We start from the raw sequence: 26817 nt of genomic DNA on the forward strand, positions 1-26817 counted from the left end.
AATCTCATTGTGAAAAAATTTGCATTTTGTCCAATAGTGTAATGAGAGAAAACCAGAATAAGATCCTTGAGATATGCTCATTTCCATTTCTTAATCATCCAGGGGCAAGTATTGAGTTCAGGGACTCTTCAGGCTCTTTCCTTATCTTTCTTTCACCTCATTTTGGCTGACACAGGCCTTTCAAAGCTCATCAGTATATTGATCAAAGTGCGGGAAGAGGAAATGAAAGGAGACAAGAAAACTGGACCAGTGAAATTCATACTCCTTAACAGGATATTTATAAAAAATTTTTTTTATTTTAAGAATGACAGATGCATTACATTTTATTACTGAAGAAAAGCTGTTTGGTTTTCTATATGCTGTTGTTAAATAATTTGGTATAATTGAGTAGCCCATGCATTCTGTATCTCTTGTTTGCAGAGATAACTGACCATTGGCTACATGAAGTTTATTACACATATTACAGAAATAATAGCAACTGTCATCTATTGAGAGCTTATTATATGCCACACATTGTGCTTATTACTTTTGATACATTACTCCATATGTTTCACAAAAAGCCAGAGGTAGGGGGACTATTATTATTTCAGTTTAGCAGAAGAGGACATTGTTTTAGAAAAACCTCACAACTTCTAAGTGGCAGGGCTGAAATTCAAACCCAAGTTCTTAAGGATGTCATTCATTGGCCTCCTCAGCCTAACTTACAACGTCAGTACCTTGTCGTTACAATTCCTTCCACATTGACAGTCCTCAAAGAGGTGATAAAAGTGACTTACAGATGAAAGATATGATGAGAAAGGTATTCTAGATCTTCTAAATTATAATCCAACACATCCCAGACTATTTGAATCATTATTTACATTTACAAAACATTCTCTCTTCTAAGTTGAATATAGACACTCATTGTCATTCTGACAATTTTCCTCCTGTTTCTCTGGATGGAAGATAGAAGGTTCTGAATAAAGTGATTGATAATGTCTGTTCTAAAAATGACACTGTCTCTTTGAAACAGAACCAATTTCACATATCAGTCTGAGAGACCCAGATGGTATCCTGAGGGGACAGAACCAGTCATAACAAGTAACCTTTTGCAGTGTCAAATTTCACTGTTTGCCATAATTATGTGGTGGCAAGGAAACAAAAAGTTTCTAAGCACTAGAAAAACTGTGGTGACTAAATCCTATTCTTTGAAATATTTAAATTTTATGCCTCTAAAAATCAGAAACAGCCTCTTTTGGGCAATGGCTTGTCAGGATTAGTAAAGTTGTCAAATTTTAATGTCACAGACAAAAACAAATCCTACCCCATTAATATTCTGGGATGGATTAAAATTCTCATCCCCTCATTGCTAGAGATGGTACACAATTCACCTCCCCAACTAAATCATACATTTAATTTATAATGCAATGAGATGTGCAAAAGAATGCTTTTGACTATGTATTGATAGTCTTAGCTGACAGGGTAATGATGCAACAACATTATAGGCTATATCAGAAAACAGTTTCCTACAACTGGCAAACAGAGGAGTTTGCTCTTATGTTGTTGTCAATACAATAGAGCAGGCAGATTATGGCATCCTATATTGCATAGCAATAATTTTGTGGGACAGATTGTATAAAGGCATGGAAATGTTTCAATATGTCGTGTAAGTGAGGAAAAAAGACCAGGCAACTATTGTCTTTAGGATGAGATACACACCCAGTACTGACATCCAGAAGATCGGTTAATTCTTTTGAAAAGGGAGTCTAGATTTTTAAATTTGTAATAGGAGACTCAGGAGAACTCAAGCCATGAATACCATATGAGAAGCTAAATGAATTTTAGTGGACAAATTATAAATGAAAACTTTAGTTATATCTAATTTTAGGGTGATATTTCCTTATTCATATTTTTCTATGTTTTTAATATTTTCTACTTTTCTATGTTCTATTGAACATATCTGATAAACCTATTTAGTAATGTTGTGGTCATAACCATTTGCTCTTAGCCTAATTCAATAGATACCAACATGTAGAAAAATAAAAATTACAGCCCAAGTTGAACTGCAGGTGTATGTACACAAAAGGCAAAACTTATAATGCTAGACATTACAGCATAGCTTGACACTGAAAGAGAACCAACTCTACCTTGCATTCTGGACAACCATGACTTGACTGCATTGATTCCAAGAGCAAGAGTGAAGGATACAACAGGAAAACAGGAAAGACAGGAAGAAAAAAGTTAGGAACAGAAAAAGGGAAGAAAATATGAGAATAATAATTAGAGGAGCTATACCATGACATGACATGAGACAGAAAATAATCTTAGAACCAAAGTGAAAATAATACCTCAGAAGTGTAAGAAATCCCAAGGCCTTGGTCACTGTGCTGATTAGGAGTAATTTAATGAAAGGGCTAGGAATTGAATAGGAGCAGCATATTAGCTGCCTTTGGGCCAAATCCCACAGAGCAGGAATGTTCTGTCTGACAAATTGTATGAGGATGGCTTTAGGTGGGAAACTCACCCTTTATTTCACTATGGTTCCCACCCTTCTCTATGGTTTCCCGGAATGGACTAAGATATTCATGTTATCTGCCTGCCCTTTCTGGTTGTTCAAGCTGCAACAGTCTAATTGAACTAGATCCTGTAGTAGATAAAAGATAGGCACCTCATATAGTATAAAAGGTGATACTCCAGGACATTATCAGAGAAGATAGAAAATAAAAAACAGTGCTTTACTTTCATTCATTAGCAGATGTTAATTAGAGATATACCCTTGCCAGTGATTTCCTCTTATCCCATACTACTGTTATCAAAGAACACTGAAGGTCTCAGGACTCAAATCAAAGGCAGAATGAAGTGATCAGTTTGTTGTTGTTATACTCATTTAAAAAATGTAGCCAAATTACAGTTATAACTACTACATAAAGATACAGCTTAATTAATATAAAATAAAAACTCCCCTTGCCTGTGCTATATGGCTAGTTGGTAATCTCTATAAATTAAATTCAATGGATCATGACTAGAGCAACAATATCAGCAATTCTAAGTTTCTAAATAAAATTATGGGGTAAGATGAAATTAAAGGCTGTATACTGAATTTGATATAGCACCTGGGAATTTTCAAATTATTTTCTGAGTACGACCTAATTTTATTCTCCTGACAAACTAAAAATTATGGCTCTGCCTACCTTGGCTCTCTCAATGCTGACAAGGAACCTGAATCTCACAGAATTGGTGATCTGCCTGTGGTGATATAATTAGTAAACAGCAGATTCAAAGGCAATGTGTAACTCTAATTTGGATCCCATTCAAACCAAGCAACTACAGTCATAGAACATGTTTTGTATGATTTCAATGCTTTTAAATTTGCTTAGGTTTGTTTTATAGCCCAGAACATAGTTTATCTTGGTGAATGTTCCATGTGCACTTGAAAAGAATACGTGTTCTGCTATTGATGGGTAGAATCTTCTATAAGTAACAGTTAGGTCATTAAAGCACTAGGAAAATATTATGAGGCAATTGGAGAAATTAGGAATTACTTAAAAAATTTTAAATTATTATAGTTATATGTGGTTTCATGATTATTTTTAAAATGAGCTATCTTTTAGAAATATATAGTAAATATTTGCAGAAAAAAGTTACAATAGTTGAGATCTACTTTAAAATAATCTGTATGGAGGGAGTGTATGAAGGTAAAAATGAAACATGAGTGGCTAGGAAGTGATATTTATTGAAGCTGAGTAATGGGTACATGGTGGGACATTAAACTATGCTTATGTACGATAATTGAAAGTTTCCAAGTAAAAAGTAATATTCAAATGTCAGTCCTTAAGTGAAAAATGAACAAAAATAAAAGTAGTCTTCAAATTACCCCAATTCATTTCATTATACCTCCAATTGTTGATTACTTATGGTTCCATCATGCTAATTTGGCTAATATAAATTTTCAGATAAGGCATACTGTTATCGCTGTTTTGAAACCATCCTTGAGTACTGATTTATATACCAGAACACTTCAATTTGCATTTATTATGTGAAAATTAAACATCTCCAAGGAGTACTTGCTTTATATGAACAGTTTAATATCACACAAGAGATTCAAAAGGTATTTTTCATTTATTTACCAAAGTCACCACTTCAAATATTACTCTTGTTTTTCTTATTTTATAATTTTAAAACGTTGATTTGAAAATATGCATATAAATAAGGATACATCAACAGTCACTTAATGAACATTTAACATATTGGGTAATATAAAATAAAACAGTAACTTACGAGTCCTTGAACGTTGGCTTTGCAAATAAATTTAGGAATGTAAGCTAATTCTTTAAATCTGCCACAAATAATTCCTTAAGTGATTTCACAGGCAATCTGATTGGTCATAGCAGGAGTGGTTTCCTGAATCGAAACACTGATGTGTTCTCATTGAGGCAGGTTTTACTATAATCAGGGCTCTCCTAGAATGCTTTAAGGCTTAATAATAAATTTTTAATTCCACCTTATTCACTAGTTTTAAGTAAATAAATATGACATGCGGATAAAACTAAGGAAAAGATATTAAACTCTTTGAAATTAGACACTAGAAGACACTATCACTATTTTTTAAACCATGAAATGCAATTCTTGGAAGACATTGCTTCTTTACTTACCCTCGCCCTGGAAGAAGGTACACTTTAACAAAGGGGTCAGAATAACCATTGTTGTCTCGAGGGACAAGGTTTCTTGCTTGGAGAATATGTATTATGAGATTTCCAAGATCATAGTTGATTTGAAGCTTAAAGGAACAGCAAAATATTCCATGAACATTATGTTTTTGTTTTAGAAAACGTGTAATACGTTATCATTCAATATTTTACTATTATTTTTTTTAAATTCTCACAAGAAGCATTAACCTTCATTTTCATTTTATTTGAAACTGAACAGACCAGTTATTGTCTAATTTAATTGGAAGCTCCCAGGCACATGTTAATCACCAGCAAATGCGCTGTTCATTCTTTCCATGGTGAAAGTCCTGGCCTGTCTAAAATTCATTTATAAGGAAAATCATACAGTGCATGCTAGTTGCATTTTTAAACTAAATTTCCACTCTTAGGAAAATAGTAAATGTTGTTAATGTTCATGAATATGATTACCAGGATTTTGAAAATAAATGAACTAATTGATAAATTTATTAGAAAATGTCATTTGCACTTCATCAAATAATTAACAGTGGGTGAAATCATTATTTAAAGATAAAGTTGTCAGTACTGAAATAAAAGAATATTTAAGAATGTGTAGATTTTATCTCTTCCTATATTATATTATCTGATGTTAAAATCATAGCTTTTCTTTCTGTGCCTGGTTTTCTAAGAGAGAGAGATTAGGATAATGAAATCCCGCTCTTTAATCTTAGAAGCTGAAGAGGAAAGAAGAGGCATTGCCTCATAGATATTTAACGGCCATTGCACAATTGTCATTGAATAGGAAAATATTTACAGTTCAAATAAATATTTAAGAAGCCTGCATAATTGAGTTAACTAATTTTTCTCCTGCAAAATTGAAAGATTCTTTTTGTATTATTAGAATAAGCCTTAATTCTGCTTGATGCTGTTTTTGTTTATCAAATAACAGAAAGGAAAGGATCTATATTTCAAAGGGGAAAATTCATACATAAAAATACTAGCAAATTTTTTATAATTATACAAAACAGATATGCTATATTTATGTTGAAAATGGCATAATTCAGATGAGTCAAATTTCATAAAAATTTGATAATTACAATAATTCCTAACTTTAGCATAATTTTGATCTGCTTATGTTTTCTGGCAGAAGAGGAATCTTCAATCCCTTTTCTCCATACAGAAAAGCCCAGAGTCTCCCTGACCATCATGAAAGCAATGTGAAACATAAAACAAAGCGTCGCGAAAGAAGTGGAGGAGCTGGAAGTTTAGAACTGCAGTAACTGTGGGCTACGATGGGGTATTAAAATGTAGAATTATCCTGCAATTAATTTCACTGAGATTTAGAACAGCTTCCAAATATTTAAGGAGAAATTTTTCCCTATTTTCTCCTTTCTCTGCCAGTCTAAAAGTCCACTTTTAACTGATGAGGCACCGAAATCATTTCTTATTGAAAAGAAAATTTGCAGGCTACCCTAAGAGAATATTTTTCAAAATGTACTCTGCAGGGCCTTAGAGAATACTTAGAGTTGCTCAGAGGTTACTTCTGAGAGAGAATGAGATGCCCCCAGCATTCTCAACCAGAGCTACTCCAGTAGTGACAGATTTATTGTCTGGGTGTCTACATACATTTTCACTTAGAATAAGGTTTTGCTAAAAGAAAAATAACATGGAAATCATTGTCATAAGAAAATATCCCCTCCCTTCTCCCAAAAATCCTAAGACTCAAGAAGGAATATTGTTAGAGTAAATTTTCACTACAGGATTAAATATTACTACTCAAAGGAAAGGAAAATAAAATAAGAATAAACAAAAACAAAAACAAACCAAAAAGAAACACAGCAAATATTGGTCCATGGGCAAGAAGTTTAAAAAAAAATGGGAGAGAGAGAGAAAGAGATACTATGAATCAGAAAAATCCAGCATTTTCTTTGCTGCTTGTGAAATGAAGGAAGATGAGGTCTGGCTTTCAAGAAGTGGGAAATAGCAGTGAGACAGGAAGGTCTAGAATACATAGGTAATCGGGCTCCATCCTTCTGGATCCTTCTTAGTAAGGTGCCCATATTATGCACTTTTTCTCTATTTCCACTCTCATATTCCACTCTTGCTTTAATTAGCGTGTGCCTAGATAACCACTTAACCGATTTCTTTGTCTTTGTGTCTTCCCCTTTATAGTATTTTTTGTAGGCCACTGCTGTATGAATTTTTATTACATATTCCTTTCATTTAGGCTCTGCCTTTCTCCAAAATATTTACTGATCACCCTATTATGTAGCGGCTAACACCCCTCGGACTGTGTTCAAGGTTCTTTTTAATTCAGTCTCAACTTATCTCTACAGGAACATTTCACTGCGGCCAGAAGTCTTTCATGAAAATTTCCTCTAGAACATGTTGGAGACTTCCCAAAGGACAACAGAGGTTTGAACTAACTCGAGGATAAGCAGAGAGAAAGGAGGAGTGTGTTCCTGGAAGAAGAAATGGTGCAAGGAAATGTTCTGCTGCCGGAGACTAACGACATTAGGAGCTTAGCTGGCTGCAGTGAAATGTTCCTGTAGAGACAAGTCATGAAAATTTCCTCTAGAACTTGTTGGAGACACAGCTAAGACCTATTGTTCTCTTTCCTTTATCTGAAATTTACTATCTTTATTATTTTATATTGCATCGATTCTTTCTAAATGACATTTCTTATCTACCCTAAATTACTTTTTGGTATCATCTAAAGCACTGTTTTTCTAATATTTTTGACTATGACCCATAGTAAGAAATATATGTTATGATACAATACATAAATACAGAAACACATGCACACATAGAACTAAAAAAGATAGTGATTTATACCATTTTTTTTCTGTTTTCCTAGTCAAAATCCTCTAAAGTGACTTTATAAATTAAAAATTGGTTATGAGCCTCAGTATGAAAAACGGTGCTCTAGAAGAATTGTTCAGCAATTATTTAACAATTGTTGATAGGAGGAAGAAAAAAGGATAGCATTAGACTTATGAAACTCTTAAAGAGGAATCCTTAAATTTCCAGGAGAATCTGTCATGTTTGAAACATTTTCAACAAGTATAAAGTAACTGAGGGATAAAATGTATTGATACTGCTAAGGTATCAGGCAGACTTCAAAGTATAGAATTTCATAGATATAATTAGATTTCAAAACATATATTTGTATTCAATCACTATTCTATAAAATTGTTTCTTTTGTTACAGGTCTGTATGTGTTATACAACAGGAAAATTTCTAAGAGTGTTTACAATTTCAATGGACCAGTGAAAAAGACAGCCAAAAAGGATGGTATAATGATGATTTTTAAAACATTTTCATACCTGAATTTCCCCTGTAATTGGATGAGAGACAACCTTTGTTGCATCAGTAGGCTGCAAAAGTAAAAACATATATTACATTAATGGATAAACCCTTTATAGAATTTACCACTTCCACCTCCTTCTGAAACTAAATTCTAATTGGTTAGAATACATTGCCTGGAAAATATATTTCATCCATTTGTCTGCTTTAGAATATGGTGTCTACTTACACTTCTCAATACATGTTTAATTTTATAGATACATAAATCTATTTTTGATTTTGTTAAGCCTGTTCTGAAGCTATACTTTTATACCTGCAGGAATGTATTTTCAATTACTTAAGAAAACTAGCATGGTTGGTATAAAGTACTCAATTTAAGCATTTACAGGTTTTAAAGATCTATAGAAGATTGAAAAAGACATTGTTTTTATATAACGACTGCCTAGGAGCGCCGATAAAAGTCTACCCTTGTACTACTTTGTAGGTGCTCAGCCTCTCCCTGCTCCCTTCGAGAGTGAAGCACCTAAGCAATTGCTTTCTAATATTTCACACTCCTTAGTTAGAATTCTATCCCATTCTATATAAGTTCTCATTTCCTTCATAAGTCCCTTTTGTCAGTAAAGCCTTAAAAAGAGTTAGGAACGTGATCTGGTAGACTGATTCATATTGCTGAATAAATGACTGACTGTTGACCTGTTACATTTCAATGTATTATTTGTACAAAAGAGAGATGATGTCCCTGACCCCAGAGCTATAACAGAATTTCAGGCAAAGTGGCATTAATATAGGGAGATATTTCCTAAAATGGAGGCCAGCTTGCTCCCCTACAAATAAGGCCCTGTCTCCCTACATGTACATAATATTGGCCTTGTTTTAATAACTGGAAAGAAAAGATCCATAATATTTAGATGGATATCCTTGCTCTGCTACCTGTTCCTTTATATTTTTATCCCAGAAATGAGAGCTATCAAAGGAAGACCGCTATATTCCAGATCTTGTTCTGTGCAATAACTTAGGAATAAAAATAATGTAATCATTGGTAAAGTTATGAGATAGGGGTTAAATTTTTTAAGCTATATATCCTTTATTTGTTCAGCTCATTTATAAGAATGGCCATTTATTAATACTTAAAATGTGCTCTGTTTGCAAAGGACAAACTATTGGGTATTGAACAATTATATTTACTTAATAATTATTTTACTATTTAAATTTCAAGAAAAGCAAACTGAATTTAGAAAAAGAAGTTCCTGAAACCAGATATCCTTGCATCTCAATGAGGAAAGATAAAGAATAATTGAGATAAAAAGTCAAAAAGAAGACAGAAAGAAAAGCAGAGTGAATATTGGAAACATTTTGTTTTCATTTCTTTTTGACAGTTGTAGCTCATTTGACATATGATCATGCAAACATAACTAGATTTAACAAAGAGAACAAACTTATGGATCATTTTTTTTTATTAAGGTTATGTTGTTAACAACCTTGTGAAATTACAGTTGTACATCATTATTAGTCATGTTGTAGGTACACCACTTCACCCCTAGTGACCTCCTCCCAACCCCCTTTCCCATGGTAACCACCGATCAGTTCTCTTTCTCCATATGTTAACTACCACCTATGAGTGGAGTCATACAGAGTACGACTTTCTCTGTCTGGCTTATTTCACTCAACACAATACCCACAAGGTCTATCCATGTTGTTGTGAATGGGACGACTTTGTCCTTTTTTATGGCCGAGTAGTATTCCATTGTATATATATACCACATCTTCTTTATCCAATCATCAGTTGCTGGGCACTTAGGTTGGTTCCATGACTTGGCTATTGTGAATAATGCTGCGATGAACATAGGGGTGCATGGGACTTTTGGAATTGCTGATTTCAGGTTCTTAGGATAGATACCCAGTAGTGGGATGGCTGGGTCATAAGGTATTTCTATTCTTAACTTTTTGAGGAATCTCCATACTGTTTTCCATAGTGGCTGCACCAGTTTGCATTCCCACCAACAGTGTATGAGGGTTCCCTTTTCTCCACAGCCTCTCCAACATTTGTCACTCTTGGTTTTGGATATTTTTGCCATTCTAACAGGTGTAAGGTGATATCTTAGTATAGTTTTGATTTGCATTTCCCTGATGATTAGTGATGATGAGCATCTTTTCATGTGTCTATTGGCTATCCCTATATCTTCTTTGGAGAAATGTCTGTTCATGTCCCCTGCCCATTTTGTAATTGGGTTGTTTTATTTTTTATTGTTGGGTTGTGTGAGTTCTTTGTATCTTATGGAGATTAACCCTTTGTCGGATAAATAACTTGTAAATATTTTTTCCCAATTACTGGGCTGTTTTTTTGTTTCAATCCTGTTTTCCCTTGCCTTGAAGAAGCTCTTTAGTCTGATGAAGTCCCATTTGTTTATACTATCTATTGTTTCCCTCATGTGAGGGGTTATGGTGTCCAAAAAGATTCTTTTGAAGCTGATGTCAAAGAGTGTCCTCCGGATATTCTCTTCTAGAAGACTTATTGCTTCAGGCCTAATCTTTAGATCTTTGATTATGGATCATTTTTAATTGTTCTGGAGTGTGGCAGTGAACTCATAAGAGCACAGAGGGATATTTTCAATTATAGAAGGAAAAGGAGCAATATCTGTTGGACCCCAGGCAAACTACCAGCTCTAGGTAGTTACATTTCAAGATTAGAGCCAACTACTTTCCTTTCAATGATGTCATATCTTTGTGAGGCTGGTTTTTGATGACTGCAGTGACAAAAAATGTACTGCAAGAAAATCAGTAATACCAGCGTGGAACGGGAAACGAGTGTTAGTGCCCAATCTGATTGCATGCCTTGAGGAGTTGTGCAACACCTAGCAGGTACACATATCCCATTGACATGTAATTTTAGTTGCTGACAATGAAGCAAATACATTTTATGTGTACTATTTTTTCCAGTGGTTAGTAAGATGTTCGGACATAAATAGTAATTAAATTGTTTGTACCTAACTACTTAACAAATAAAACTCTTCAGGTATTTCTTTGAGCATAAGTGTGCCATGAAAAAATTACTGAGACATTAAGGGTGCCATGACCAGCAAAGTTTGGGAAACCAAGGACCGATTTCATAAGAACATTTAAAACTAATAAGCACTTTAGTTAAATTATTTATTTACACCAAGACTTGGAAGAAATTATTTAGACTTTAAAGATAAAAATGAAGAAAGTTTGGCTAGAATTTCAGAGACAAAACAACTTGAAGGAGTAAACTAAAAATCTGGAAGACAAAAATTCATATTGGATTAGTTTAAGCAAAATAATTCAAAATAGTCTTACATATGTAACTTATACAATTTAAAAATGTATTTAAATAATTTAGATTCATATTTTACCAGTATTTACTCAGACGCAATCATTTAGAGTATTATTAATAGATTAATAATTACTTATGAATAATCATTTATAATGTTTAATAGATGGTGTTCTAAATATCTAAATGAATAATTATGCTAACTCTGATTTAAATATTTTAGTTTTAATACATTGTTACATTAATGTTTTGTAATTTAATATTTAATTAGTCTCACACTTAAGGAAAACACAAAGTAGTTAAAACCATAATTCTCTAAATTATCCAAAGAATATATGATATATTTGGACATATTATATTACCTGACTCAGTGATATATAAGCTTCAGACCATCACTTGATGTTTCTATAATCTCTCAATATAAATTTTTTAACATTGTAGGATTTGGAGAACAAATAAAAGAAAGTATTGCCTTTTATGCATACTACATGTTGATGAGTCAAGAAATACATTAAATCTATTTATTCAGTCATTCATTCAGCAAAAATATTTCGAGAAACTCTGTGCTAACTGAATGTTGAAGATAAAACCCTCAAACGATGAATAGGTAGTGGTCCCTTTCTTCAAGAGTGTTAGCATTTAGTGACTATACATTTCAATTAGTAATTGACATACGATATTATACACATGTACATCTGAAAAATAATCAGATTCGGTTATTGTTATTACTACTAATAAGAATTAAGTAATCTCTATACCATCACTGTCCAGTAGAATATGTGAGCCAGACAGGTAATTTTAAATATTCTAGTAGTCACATTAAAAATGTAAAAATTAGGGGCTGGCCTGGTTAAGCAGTTAAGTTTTCATGCTCTGCTTCAGTGGCCTGGGATTCGCCAGTTTGGATCCTGGGCGTGGACCTAAGCACCACTCATCAAGCCATACTGTGGCAGGCGTCCCAGATACAAAGTAGAGGAAGATGAGCATGGATGTTAGCTTAGGGCCAATCTTCCTCAGCAAAAAGAGGAGGATTGGCAGCGGATGTTAGCTCAGGGCTAATATTGCTTCCCCCACCAAAAAAGGTAAAAATTATCTGGTGAAATTAATTTTTTATTTAAAGATTTTTATTTATTTATTTATTTATTTATTTTTATTTTTCCTTCTTCTCCCCAAAGCCCCCCAGTACATAGCTGTATATTTTAGTTTGGGTTCTTCTAGGTGTGGCATGTGGGACGCTGCCTCAGCATGGCTTGATGAGTCGTGTTAGGTCTGTGCCCAGGATCTGAACCAGCAAAACCCTGGGCCACCGAAGCACAGCATGTGAACGTAACCACTGGGCTATGGGGCTGGCCCCTCGTGAAATTAATTTTTAATAATATATTTTATTTAACCCAATTTGTTCAAATATTATCATTTCACCATGAAATCAATATAAAAATTGTAATGAGATATTTTACATTCTTTTTTCATACTAGGTCTTCAAATTTCACATGTAATTCACACATACATCATATCTCAATTAAGACTGCCACATTTCAAGTGCAACTTTATAACTTTTTATTACAGCAAAAATGCTGTGAAAACTACATAAGCCACATTCTTGGCATAGAAAAGAATTATTACGTATCATAAAACCTGTCAGTATCATTTACTTGATATATGTACCATAATACCTGTTTCTTCTTCTAATCATTGCCAAAAAAGTTAACACATGATAAAAAAAAAATCAAATTTTGTATATGACAATATTACACAGACTCACAAGTACCCACTGATGTTTTAGTTCACAGTATTTATTTGTTGTTACTGTTCTGTGCAAGCCACTCTACTATGTACTTAGGGGGCAATAGAGAAAATAAGAACTGGCTCTTGGTTCTTAAGGAGCTTGAAGCCCAGTTGGGAGAATAAAACAAGCAAACTGGTAACTACAATCAAGACATCAACAGTCTTAAGAGACACAAAGCAGCTGGCACTTAGGAGGAAGGGATGAAGGAAGGATAACTTTTGACTTTAGGGAAGGATTAGAATATGGAAAGACTTCAGGGAAGAAGGTTTCCTGTTATTCTTATTTCATCTTTCCTTAAGGATTTTCACTGGCTCTTCATTTTCTGCAGATGGTAGTGTAAAAGCCAGGCATGGCATATAATGTCCTCCAATTTACAACTATCCAGGCTTCTCCTTTATTTCCTATGCTTATATATTTTGTATACCTATGTTCTAGGCATGGAAATTTTTGTTTCTGAAATTTTTTTCATGCTGCACTCTCTGCTTGGAATGTTGGTCCCTTTTTTGCCTCTACCAAAATCAGTTTGTGAGCTAAACACCAGTTTCCTAACCCTACTCTTTTGGGTGCCCTCACTCTATGTCTTAATGACTTCCAACATTATACCTTCATTGAATTTGTTTACATACCATTCTTCATCTTTAATTAGGTCAGCACTAGTCAAACTTCAAGAGGCATCGTACACAATCAGAGAACTTATTAAAACCCAAATTGCTGGCCCCATCCTGGTGTTTCTGGTTCAGAAGGCCAAGAGTGGGGTCAATAATTTGCATTTTTAACCAGTTCCCAGAAGATGCTCATGCTGTTGGACTGGAAGCATGCTTTAGAATCACTGGTCTACCTGGTATGCAGGGAAGAAATTTTATCCATCTTGGCATCTTGGCTACCAAGTATGACCCTTGACATTAAGGTGGCATCCAAAAATGTCTGGGAAAGTAGGAATGAGTTGGAAACCCTAATAAGTAGAGTACTTACTAGCAAGGCTACTTGTAAAGATCTGACAACATTATGCTTACTGTGATAATCTCTCAAGGAAAACCTTTGATCAGGCCCTTTTAGAATGAGCAGGATAAGGTCATAGGCAGAGGTGGTGCAGCAGACATTCCAAGTAGCAGGAATATCTTTTAAACAGGATAATGACCCAATCAGATCATTGTGCCACAGATTAGATAGTTGGAGGGCAGTTTAAGAAGAAAAAGGAGAGATTGGTGAGTGGAGTTACCAGTAGTGAGTACAATAACGTTGGCCAAAAAATAATGCTTTGCTAAAGGAAATGGCAAGTTCGGAGAAAACAGAAAATTACCAGAGAATTATTAGAAAATTAGAACTCGCAGGATTAAGATTCAGTGACTGATTAGGCAATGTGAGTGAAGAGGAAAGAAGAGGCAATGGTATTCTCTCCTAAGTTTATGCTTAATTTCTTGGGAGGATGGTGATGTCAATTGCTGAAATAATAAATATCAGGATGATAGATTTGTAGAACTATAATGTGCTTGGTTTGGAAACTTTGCTAGCAGACCTGTCACGTATTTAGGTCTCCTAGGTGGAGATGTTGAGAAAGGAACTAGAAATATTAGTTTGTAATTCAAGAGATAGGTCTCAGCCAAAAATAAAATTGGAAATAGTAAGCATACTAATGATGTTTGAAGGCACATAGTGGCTGAGATTAACTAAAAGGAGAGATTAAGAATGAAATAAAAGGAAACTCAGAACCTGCATTTTATAGCTAATATGAGAAACATCTCTAAAATCCAAAATCTTTTAGTTTTGTATTTCAGGTTAAGGACTCTTGGATTTATTTCGTGCCCCACCCTTTATCATAGTACCTAACAAGCAGTGGTTAAACAACTAGTGAATATAGGAAAAATGTAAGAACATGAAAAAAATAAACAATATTACGGGAGATAGTAATTGCCAAATTTAAGACGAAATTGTCTTCAAATGCTTTCAAATTATATTTATATAACATGAAAACATCTAAAAAACAGAAAACAGTATTAATTATGTTGTATTTTAGTTGACTAATATACAAATTATTTAAAAATAATTATTAAAACAGAGTGTCCATGAGATAATTCTTCAAAATTAACACATACTTGCATGTGGTAAAATATAGCTGTGTAAAAATTTATTGTGAAATTTAGTGTAACTATCCTCGAAATTATTCTTAGTGAAGCTTTGCTATATTTATTTTGGAACAAGTCATTTTATGATGCAGTGATCAAAATCATCCTACATTTGTTGTTTGCTTCTGAATAAAAGGGATTTTTGGTGACATCTGCTATGTTTTTATACTAAGGAAAACACATTTTGTTTTCTGAAGTCCACTTTACTCATGGATAGCCTATCCCTCCTGTATGTCTCAACACATAAAGAAAAACCTTTATTCACATTAAACAAAAGAATACTTTTTCCAATGTATTTATCAACCATGAGGAGAGTTTCTCTATTAAGAATCAAATCTATGAGAGAAATATTAAACATTGTCTCTATTTTCATCTGCTCTTATTAGGTTAAAAATTAATTCTATGTTCTCTTTTAATTCCTCAGCAACTTTGAAATAATACTTTTGGAAACATTTGTTTCAAATGAAGATTTGCTTCAAGAAAAATTTATTAGTATGGAATTAGGGATAAAATTCAAAATGGCAAGAATGTTATTGTTTTTCTTTGTTTCTTATTGTCCTAAATTCTCCTTATCTTTGTGTCTTTTTACTTTTTATTTAAGTTGGAAAATCTAATTTAATATATATCTCATGTTTCCAAAAAGATGCAAAACTAATATTCAATACACAAAAGAGGCTCAGATTTATGCAACAACAGCAAAGAAAAAGAAGCAGGAGATATGAAGCATCAAACAATTTTTCAAGTTCTTCATAATAATAACTACTAAAATATTTTAAGAAATGTAGAAACACATCATCATGGTACATCTTGACCCGTTACATACTTGGAAATGGAAAAATGTTTTTGTTTCAATAGATCATTAGGAAACGAGAAACCACAAAAAAAAACCCTTAGAAAATGATACTGTATTTCCTATCTCCTAGACTGAATAAGGAGCTAGAAAATAAGTAACTAGAGGTCACATTGAACGCTTCTCACCTTGCTGCTGCCATGTTTCTTTTTGCTCACTGAAGGTGACCCTGGTTGCCCAGGGCTGGGAACGGAACTGGATCCTGCTGATGTAGGACCTGAATGAACGTGAGATCCTTTTTCAACGACGGAAGACAGAACGAGTGGTGACTGTTGTAGTGAAACCTTCTGGAGCTCTGCTGCCAACTGCTTAGGATCAACCCCTGGGGATTTCGCTTTATCCACTATAACAAAATGAAATGGCTTTACATATTTCCCAGCTTAATAGGTACTTAATACAATGGGACTTATTTGAGATCTAGATGACAAAGTCAAAATATTACTTATAAAACAGGCTAAATTTTTTAAAATAAACAAACACAATTGTACCTTTATGTATCTTTATCTAAAGTCTAGAAGGCTCAGAGAAGAGTGAAAGACTGCTGAATTACAGAGGGAAATTGAGGTTCCCATTGCATCTTAGGAAAAATGTTTTTAATGTTTTATATACAGAACTGTATGTATGAATGATAAAATATTCTATTTTATTCACAGGGACTTAACTTGTATGATTGGCTATTTTTCCCTCTCTAAATCTTACATGTCCCTTTCTCTAAGGGGGAAACTTCAAAGAGTACGTTTACATTTATAGTTGTATGAAAATTCTACAGGCCTTGGTCTGTTCTGTTTGGTGTAGTAACCCAGACTCAGTGCTGGCCTGTAACATAGGAAGTGCTAAATAAATATGTGTTAAACAAAGGAATGAGTGATATTTTTAATCTTATAATTGATCTAAATTTGTAGACTATATTTGTTATCTAACAAAGAGTTAAATATATTTCATCGTATATTATGAAATTACATGTTGATTTTTATTTATTATAAAAAGGCAATCAAAAGGTTCAGGAATAAGTGTTTCAAACCCAGTTATGATAAAAAGAATCAAGTATTATCTAAGAACTATATAAACCAAAAACAAATGGCTCCTTGGATTACTGTGATGGAATGAATTTAATTTTAAAGAATTAAAAATGTGAACTGACACAGAATGAACTTCATATGAATTTCTTTAATGGGTCTATCATGCAAATATGTTTCCCTAGAATTCTAAAAATGTAGCAACAGTGCTTTTTTTAGCTGAAGAAGATTAGTCCTGAGCTAACATCTGTGTCAGTCTTCCTCCACTTTACATGTGGGTCGCTGCCATAGCATGGCTGAGGAGTGGTGTAGGTCTGCGCCCGGGATCTGCACCTGCAAACCTGGGTCGCCAAAGTGAAGTGTGCCAAACTTAACCACTAGACCAAGGGGTTGGGCCCTACAATGCTTTTGATGTTGTTTTCAAATACATAAATATGTGAACATCTATGTATCTATGACTTTATTTTTGCCTGTATTGTTGTTTATGTCTATCTTCATCTGCGGCTCCATCTGCCTCTACAACCACCTGTACTTCTTTACCTGCAGTTGAAAGCAGATTGCTTTCACCTACCGGCTTTTGGTGCTTCATGAAGTTCCAGGTGCTGGGGATTTTCAGAATCTGATAGCATATTGAGGTCCCTAAAAATTAAAACAAAAAAATTGAGAAAGAAATTGAGGAAGCCTGAGACAAAAGGCCCGTTTTTTCCAACTACCCTGAATATTTTTTTTCAGTAGGAAAATGATAAGTGGTTAATGATAGAAAGCAATTTCAAAGCATGCTCACCCTTCTAACCAAATATATACTTGCAGTGCTGTTAAAAGTCAGCTGATAAAAATGATCATTTAAGGTGAAATCTTTATGGATTAAATGTAAGTTCATTTGAAACACTATACACATCCATGAAATCTAAACGGGTTTAGGCTTTCATCTAAATGAAGCATGTTTCAATAAAACATGAAAGGGGAGAGCTATTGACACAATCAGAAACAAAATTAGCTGAATTCTTTCTATGCTTTAAACTTAGATTCTGAACAAGAAATCTATAAAACTTGTATTCACTTTATTGTCTAATTACAGAAAATTTTGCTGACTGGCAAAGGTTCCACCTTAACACTTTTAAATTAAAAGAGCCATGAATAGCCAAAAAATGGAAACAAAAAGATGGGGAAAAACTCACAGTCTTACACATATCTCTGCTTCCCCACTTTGCTGACTAATGATACTCTGCACTTCTTCATATGTTTTAGAAGTTAAAGGAATTCCATTCCATTCCAATACTTGCATCCCTGAAAAGACAAATTCAATTATAAAATAAAACATGTGTGCTATTTCTAGTCTGGGTCCACAGGGCATAGAAGACATTGCTTTGCATTTAAAAACCAACTCAGCACACCGTGTCAAAGAACACCAGTTCAAAGTTCTCTGGAGCATTCATACCAAAACTATACGTAACTTGATCGCATCAACTTACCTGAACACACAAAATATATCTAATACAACATGCAAATTGTTGCTTTTGAAAATCTATTAAACATTATCAAACACATGCATTCTGTTCATACTGCTATAAAGAAAACGTTATTGAATATATATTCCTTAGACCAATTTTGTGTAGAAAAAAATAATAATTACAACCACCAACATAATTTTTCCATGGGGACAAGCAACTAGAAGAGTGTAAACTTCCATGTTCTATTGAGGAATGGGAGTAGTAGAAAAAAGTCATTAGGATTTTGCTGTGAAGCTCCCCTTAAGAAATTGTTAGAGCTTGAACTTTGCTCAGATAAAACAGATTTCTACTTTGTTTCTTTTTCTTCACTGCATGGAAGACATTACTGAATGGAAGAAGCAGGAATGTCACAGGGAGGGCAGCTTCATGGGCAGGTGGCCTGCAGTAGCTCAGAAGGTCCCCATGCTTGGTTTAATGCTTTGCTGTTATCTTAAAATTCAAAATAATATTTGAACAAAGAGCCCTACATTTTCATTTTGCACTGGGTCCTGTAAATTGTATTGCTGGATTGGTTACAGGGCATTTCATGCTTCTTCTCCATCTAGAAAGATAATTTTCATATAAAAAAAGCAGTTATAATTAATATTTCCACATTTTACATTTAGTTTCTTTTGTCCATTTTATATGAGCTGTCAAAATAATTTAGGGGTGCATATTTGGCAGGAATCACATAGTTCTAATATGTGGCTATGTGAGCTGAATATAAATTAGATACAACTATCCAAAGTTATAGTGCCCAAATATTTGTGAATGCTACCAGCTTTACCCAAAAAAAAAAAATCTGTATGCCATAACTAAAGCTATAATTTAAATAAAAAGAAATGTCTGTTGAACAATTAGATGTTCAATGAGCTTCACAGATCCCCATGTGAAATTCCCTATTGCTCACCATTGGCCCTGTGGGAAGTTCTAAAATGGCATGACTGAGTCTTTAAAAGTTTTAATGATTTTTAATACACATTGGAAAGCATATTTCCAGTTGCAAACAAGTAAGGGAAATGCTTTTATTACAGTGAAATGGCAAAAAGAAGTCCATAAAAATGCCCACAATAACACAAACACGAATGACTTTTCTATAACTTACTCCAAGAAAACTTTATCTTCAGATGGGCCTTAGGTTTATTTCAACAATCCCAGGCTGTTGTACACATAAAATGAGAAAATTACATAAAAGACAGTGATAATACCACTAAAGGAAAATTTATCACACTGAAAGAGGAAAAGCACACTGAAAAACACACTTTTCTTTAGTCAGGAGAAAGAGTACATTTATGAACGGATGATTTTGAATTGAAACAAATTAATGGTGTTATAGTTCAGAAATTGCATTGTCACTTTTCTGCAGAAGCATATTTTATGAAAAGAAATAGCTGCATAATCTTCATGCTTTTTCTTTTGAATTTACCTGCTCATTTTTTACATCTCAAAATAAAGGGGCAAATTTACAAAACATAATTATCCAGTGAAACGAAAAATGCTTCTAGTCATAAAAAAGTGAAAATCATTTAGAATAATTAATAAAATTGCTGAAAAAAAATTTACAGATAGCTAGGGTCTTGCCTGGATAGAGACCTGAGACCATGAAATACATGATCTGCTCTGTCCCATAGTATACCAGCTGAATTTCTTTTCCACTCCCTCAGTTTCCCACCAGAGTTGGTGCAGTATTGCTGTTCAAAATTTTTTGCTAGTTCTTTTATCTGGACTTGGTTTCAACAGTGACTATCAGACACTACAGGGAATGTGACTACTTAAAATAGTCATGTAATAACACCTCCCCTTTCCATTGCCTCTCCAACTTCCTACAGACCCGACAAGAACCATACTAAAATAACCAAGTGAATATACAAACCACTCCTTATTAATTCATAAGATGATTTTAGTAGTTGTGAGAATTAAGTATGACGTGATTTCAAATATGATACTTTTGAAACATATTTAATTATAAAGTCCTATAAACTATTTTAAAATTCACACAAAAATTTGTTGAAAATGATCATACTGCATGAAAGTTCACTGAAGTAGTATTTTATCATTTAAGATTTGAATATAGGTCTATTCAGTTAAGATAACTTTTTACTCTGATTTTGTTTTAGAAATAATTCCTGGAAGATGGTGTACACATTAATGGTTATACTTATTATTTAGCATTATTAGAAAACACTTACATTTTCTTTATATTTAAATTATATCAACATTCACAATAATTGTTCAAGTTTGAGACTGTATAGATGATACTTCAATATATCCCTAGAAAGTGCCTGTTCTAATAGCTTCTAATAGGAAAACTAAGATAATCCGAATTTTTGCTGAATGTGCAACAGTGATGACAGCATTTGCTACTCAAAATCTCATACGTAATAGGTTATTACAAAACAAAAAAGACAATAATCAGGTAATTTTTGAATTTTAAAAAATTTTGAAAATTAAAAAATTTGAATTTAAAAAAATTTTTGAATTTTAAAAAATGAACAAACATAAAACATCATCAATATGTGTTTTTATAACTTCTGGGATTACTTAATTTTGTATGCTCCTCAAACTAGCAAAAGTTATTCTTCCTTTTATAATACACAATTTCATGTATGTCCTTTCTTTGTCTATATTTAGTATTTACCATTAATTAAAAAACATCTTCTGGATTAAAATTATTAAGTTAACAGTTGAAATCTTATAGGTTACTGTATATCCAAACGTATATCACACAGAAGCTCATGAATTCTATTTATTTATTCCACAAATATTTTTTCAGCACCTAGAATGTGGCAGACACTACACAATTCATCACCTTTGAGCTGATCACCATCTTTGTGTCTAATATTTTATGCTGTTACAAAAATTAACAAAAATGATACTCTGCTAGGAATAAAATCTTGGCAATGAGCAAAATGAAGACAATAGAGAAGAAAATTCAAAAGTGTTATAAGTACATGAAGAAAAGCCCAGACTCATTAGTGATTAGAAAGTGCAAATTAAAGCAATAATGACATTTTACTTAACTCTCATCATATTGCAAAAATTTGGAAAGTCAGAAAATACTATGTGTTGACCAAGATGTGGAATTAGGGGATCTTGACTTCAGATGAGGTTATACTTGTTAGATAGTTGTTAACTTTATCCCCACTCTATGATGTGAGACTATTACGACTATGTCAGGATGAAAAATAAAACAACTGCTTGTTTACAATTTATAAACATGTAATTATTTTTATGAGAATGCAGATAGGTGCGACCACTCTGGAGGGCAATGCAGCAGAACATGATTACATTAAGCGCATGTACACTCTATGACTCAGAAATCTTCTTCTTGAGTATCTATGTGTGAGGAGGTGGTGGTATCAGGACAAATGGACAAGGAGTGTGTAGTAAATGCTCATGTGAATACATTCAGCAGAGGTTGCAGGAAATAGACCAGATCAGGTGTTAACACCAAAGGTGGATCCATCTTAAAATCATTTGCCAAGTAAACACAAGTGAGAAACAGGATCTGCTCTACAGTGCAATGACATTCCTGTACATTACAGTGATAGTCTTAGAAACTGACATTACGTATTATGTAAATAACAGATATCACCTAAATTATAATAGTTGCTCTTAGAGGGAAGAAGGAAATAGGAAAAGAAAATGAGATAAAAGAAAATGAATGATATTAATAAATGAATGAATAAACAACCAACCAAACAAAAAAACCACACACACACTGAGGAGGGGACCTTATATGAATCAGCGAGGCTGGAGTGCTATGAAATGAGAATCTGATGTGGCTGGGGTGAAAAACAAGACAAAACAAACAAATTTAACCAACAATATATATGCATATAAGAAATTATTTGTAAGTTATTGTTTTACACCTTTTATCCACTCATATTATTAACCATGACTATAGATTAATTTCCTAAGTTTGGATATCTGCTCGCAAGAATCCTTTATAAACTAGCAGCAGCTCAGCTGAACTGAGCCTCTGCCCTGGCTTTCCAAACAGCGAACAAACCCTGCAAGTGAGTTTCAGGCGTCCAATACCTTGTCCACATCAGTTATACTAATTACTCATTCAGTTGCAAGTTAGGCAGTGTTAAAATAAGGGCAATACATAGATAGATGGATTTTATTATTTTTTATATTTTACAATTTTAACCTATTTATGCATTAATATGAAAGGAAGGAAAGAAAGAAGGATGGAAGAAAGGAAAAAGGAAAAGGAGCAAAGAATGGAGGGAGGGAATCTTTGGTAAAGGAAAAAAATAGCATTGGAATAGTGTCCTGCTTATTTACAGGACAAAGGAGACACCCTAATACGGTAAGACATTCAAAATCTAGATCTATTTTCCTGAGGAAACTCATCTAAAGTATAAAATCTTAAGACTGAAAAGTATCTTGTTGAAGACCTAATCTCATAATAATACCGCCGTTTTTGTCACTGTGATTATTACTGCTATTATTTTTACTCTTGGAACGCACAGTTCAAAGAAAACTTAAAATAGGGCTTCAGTATACAAAACATAAAAATGGAGCTATTTTCACTGAAGCAGGTTCCATCTACCTGCTCTCCTTCTCCTCATTCTCCAGTTCCCACTCGATGGGTATCCTTAGACAGTTGTAGGGAATCCTAAGATTCTCTGAGCCACCTGAATAAGTTATAAGTTTAAAATGACCTCAGAACTTGAATAGGGCATAAGAAAAATTTCCATTAACTAGGACACTGTCTCCAGGGATAAACTGTAATGAAGACAATCTGAATTTCATTTTACTGTAAAGGAGTCTGAATTGCTAAAAAGACTACATAAAATGATTGTTTTTGTTTTTTGATTTTTCGGTGAGAAAGACTTGCCCTGAGCTAACATCTGTTGCCAATCTTCCTCTTTTTCTTTCTGCTTGAGGTTAACCCTGAGCTAACATCTGTGCCAGTCTTCCTCTATCTTGCACGTGGGCCTCAGCATGATTGATGAGTGGTGTATGTCCGCGCCTGGGATCTGAACCAGCGAACTTGCTCCTGAAGTGGAACACACCAAACTTAACCACTACGCCATGGGGCTGGCAGCCTATAATTGTTTTTTTACCCAATAATTCTAATAACGCTTTCAAATACAGCTGTCTGTGTGTGTGTGTGTATGTGCGTGCGTGCATGCGTGTCTGTCTGATACTTAGCATTAAAAAATTAAATCTTTCAATAAAGAGCATATGCACTATTTTCAGAGAGATAAATATTTTATCTATCAGAAATTTGTTTTATGAACCAATGTGCTGCTGGTAGTTGACTGCTGATACTTTCTTTTCTCCATAATCAAATTACATTCACATTTAGCTTGAATATTTACCAACCGTTGTGACCTTTTAGCAAGTAACCATCCTTGGCTTCCTCAAGGGAGACTAGACTTGCTAGATCACTGTTTTAGTTAATTTCCACTCTATGATGTAGAGAATACTATGACTATGACAGAATGAAAAACAAAACAATTGTTTACAATTTATGAAAATACGTTTTGAGCTACAGGTTTCTATGAGAAATTTAATAAATATGTTAGAATTCTGAAATATCCATATTGTTTTTAATTATTTTCCTTATCTATAATTTTTCCTTCCATATATACTAAACTTTTCAAGCCTAGGAACTGCATTATCTAATTTTTCTTTTTTGCATCCCTCACGTTTTCTCACTACCCTTAGTGGCAGTTATTCAGGTTCTTCCGTCTGGTCTTGGCTCCCCAGGGCTCCTGTGGTATCACTGTACCTGGGCTATCTTCTCTGGGCACTGCTACAATTGCTCCCGGGTAGTTAACTCTGGCATGAAACATCCAATCTGCAATTTGAATCTAAATTTGGTTTAAATTTACATTCCTAACAGACAAAATCCCTGGTGCTAATGACATTTAAACTCAAAGTTGCTTTCAATCTAAAATACCAAAATTTTACTCTATTAAAATATACATTTTAAAGATATTTGATATGTCACAATTTCTTCCTTTCCTAGTACAAAGATAATAGAATTAAACTCATTAGAGTTTTTTTTTCTTTTTGAGGAAGATTAGCCTTGAGCTAACATCCATGCCCATCTTCCTCTACTTTATATGTAAGATGCCTGCCACAGCATGGCTTGCCAAGTAGTGCATAGGTCCACACACAGGATTGGAAAGGGTGAACCCCGGGCCACTAAAGCGGAATGTGTAAACTTAACCACTGGGCCACCAGACTGGCCACAAATTCATTAGAGTTTTTGACGTAAATTTTATAAATGCATATTCTTCCAAATTTCAGTAGTTATTAAACATATATATATAGATTTGTAGTAACTTTCTACTTTTTTGCTTCCAGCTGTTGAATATTTTATATTGAGTAAACACAAGCCCAATATAAACAAAACCGATTGTGAAGCAAAAGTCTATGCTATGATAATGTACTCTATTTCCATCCTTGAGCAGACTATGACAAGAGTTCTCTAGAGAAGTGTTATACAGCTTGAATATATTTTCAAATAGCTCAGAATTGGAGAAGTTCAATTCTCTGTTTGAAACTGTCATTAATTTGGGATGTGATCTTGAGCAGTTCACTTTCCGTGTTTCTTCTTTCACTCACAATTTTTGTGAAGAATAAGCAATTAAAATCATCAAAGTATGGCCTGCATATATAAATTCTCAAATGCAATTAATTTACATATTAAAAAATTCTCACAACATTTTGAATAGAAAAGTATCTAAGAAATACCAAAGACTACAGTTGAACTGTCTGAGCTTACCCATACTGCTTTTCTAGGTCTGAGTACATTGAAAGTATTTACAATCAGTGACTTCTACACTCACAGATCTAGAATAGATTTAGCTCCAATCATAAAAAAATTGTAAAGTATAAAAAATAGATTACCACATATTTTGCAGAATTAATGGTCAATAATAAAAAGGTCATTGAAAGAGGATTACGTGAATCAAATGTATTGTAAAAGTACATCACAGCTATTTTATAGACTTGTTCTAAAGCAAGCAAGATTTTTGTAGGTGCTCTAGTTTTAGTGTTTTATAACACATTAGGAAAGTGAAACATGATGTGACAAAGCTTTTCTGACATCATACAGTTAACAGTAGTGCAGAATATGAACTCCATCTAACTGTCTCTCAGGCCAGTGTCAGTATCAGTAAATAGGAAAATTCATTCAACTTAAGCCAACTAAACCTACATCCTAGCCCAAATGAATATTAACAATGTTCAAATATGTAAAATCTAGCACAAAGAACACATACATTATTCACAATTTTATTTTAATTACAATAAATAAAGACAATTTAGAAACTGTATTAATTATCTATTATCTATATGACAATATCATTTGAAGTCTTGGGCATGCAAAAATTGAAGACATTAGTGAACAAACAGAAAGTTGTATAATATATCATTTTATATTACAATTTTATTGGAAACAATAACAAGTAGAAATGAAAAAATTCTAATCCTCTTCTCATCTCTTTTCTCCACTCCACTCCACTCCCAGAAAAAAAGCCAATACCACATTTCTATAGCCACATTGATGGAAAATTATGCTCAGTACTGCTGGAAGGGAAAATAATGTAGGAATGATTGCTCAATGTTATTGATCATCAGGGAAATGCAACCCAAAACTACAATGAGATATCCTCTCACACCTGTTAGGACAGCTATTATTAAAAAAAACAAAAGATAATAGGTGTTGGTAAGGAGTGGAGAAATTGGAACCCTTCACTCTGCTGGTTGGAATGCAAAATGGTCCAAGCACTGCGGAAAATAGTATGAAGTTTCCTAAAAATTAAAAATAGAATTACCACATGATCTAGCAATCTTATTTCTCGGTATTTATGGAAAGTATTGAAATCAGGATCTTGAAGAGATAGTAGCACTCCTATGTTTATTGCAGCACTATGCGCAATAGCCAAAATGTGGAAATAACCTTAATATCCATTGATAGATGAATAGATGAAGAAAATGTGGTTTATACATACAGTGGAGTATTATTCACCCTTTGAAAAGGAAGAAATCCTGTAATATGAGACAACTTGAATGAACCTTTAGGACATTATACTAAGTGAAATAATCCAGTCACAGAAGGACAAATACTGCATGATTCCTTTCCTATAAGGTATATAATAGTCAAACTCACAGAGGCATAGTATATACAACATAGTACAAGAATTGATTTTTCCATTAAAAAACCAGAACTAAGAAGAAAACAGTTTAACAGCAATATCTGCTAACAAATATAGAATAAAACTCAACTATTTCCCCTCCAGCTCTCTAAAACTCATATAGAGAAATTATTTCCCCTACCTTATAA

At 33.5% G+C, this 26817-nt stretch overlaps 1 protein-coding gene across 13 annotated transcripts in view; it reads right to left on the minus strand.

Annotated features, from left to right (window-relative positions):
- PCLO (piccolo presynaptic cytomatrix protein) overlaps positions 1-26817 on the minus strand; it is a 386610-nt gene that overhangs the window by 85389 nt on the left and 274404 nt on the right. For 5 of the 13 annotated variants that reach the window (XR_011539446.1, XR_011539450.1, XR_011539451.1 and 2 more), the window contains 5 exons: positions 18192-18300; positions 17585-17652; positions 16126-16340; positions 7970-8020; positions 4632-4756 (listed from right to left, as the gene is read on the minus strand). Coding sequence is in view for 5 of the 13 variants with exons in the window: in XM_070617308.1 (XP_070473409.1) it covers positions 4632-4756; positions 7970-8020; positions 16126-16340; positions 17585-17652; positions 18192-18300 (568 nt within the window). In the remaining 8 variants the exon portion in view is untranslated. Of the gene's footprint in view, positions 1-2126; positions 2154-4631; positions 4757-7969; positions 8021-16125; positions 16341-17584; positions 17653-18191; positions 18301-26817 lie in introns of all 13 variants that reach the window. The other 8 variants (XR_011539445.1, XM_070617309.1, XM_070617307.1 and 5 more) reach the window with 2 other exon arrangements.

The sequence above is a fragment of the Equus przewalskii genome, chromosome 4, assembly GCF_037783145.1.
Source record: "Equus przewalskii isolate Varuska chromosome 4, EquPr2, whole genome shotgun sequence".
Classification (NCBI taxonomy): domain Eukaryota; kingdom Metazoa; phylum Chordata; class Mammalia; order Perissodactyla; family Equidae; genus Equus; species Equus przewalskii.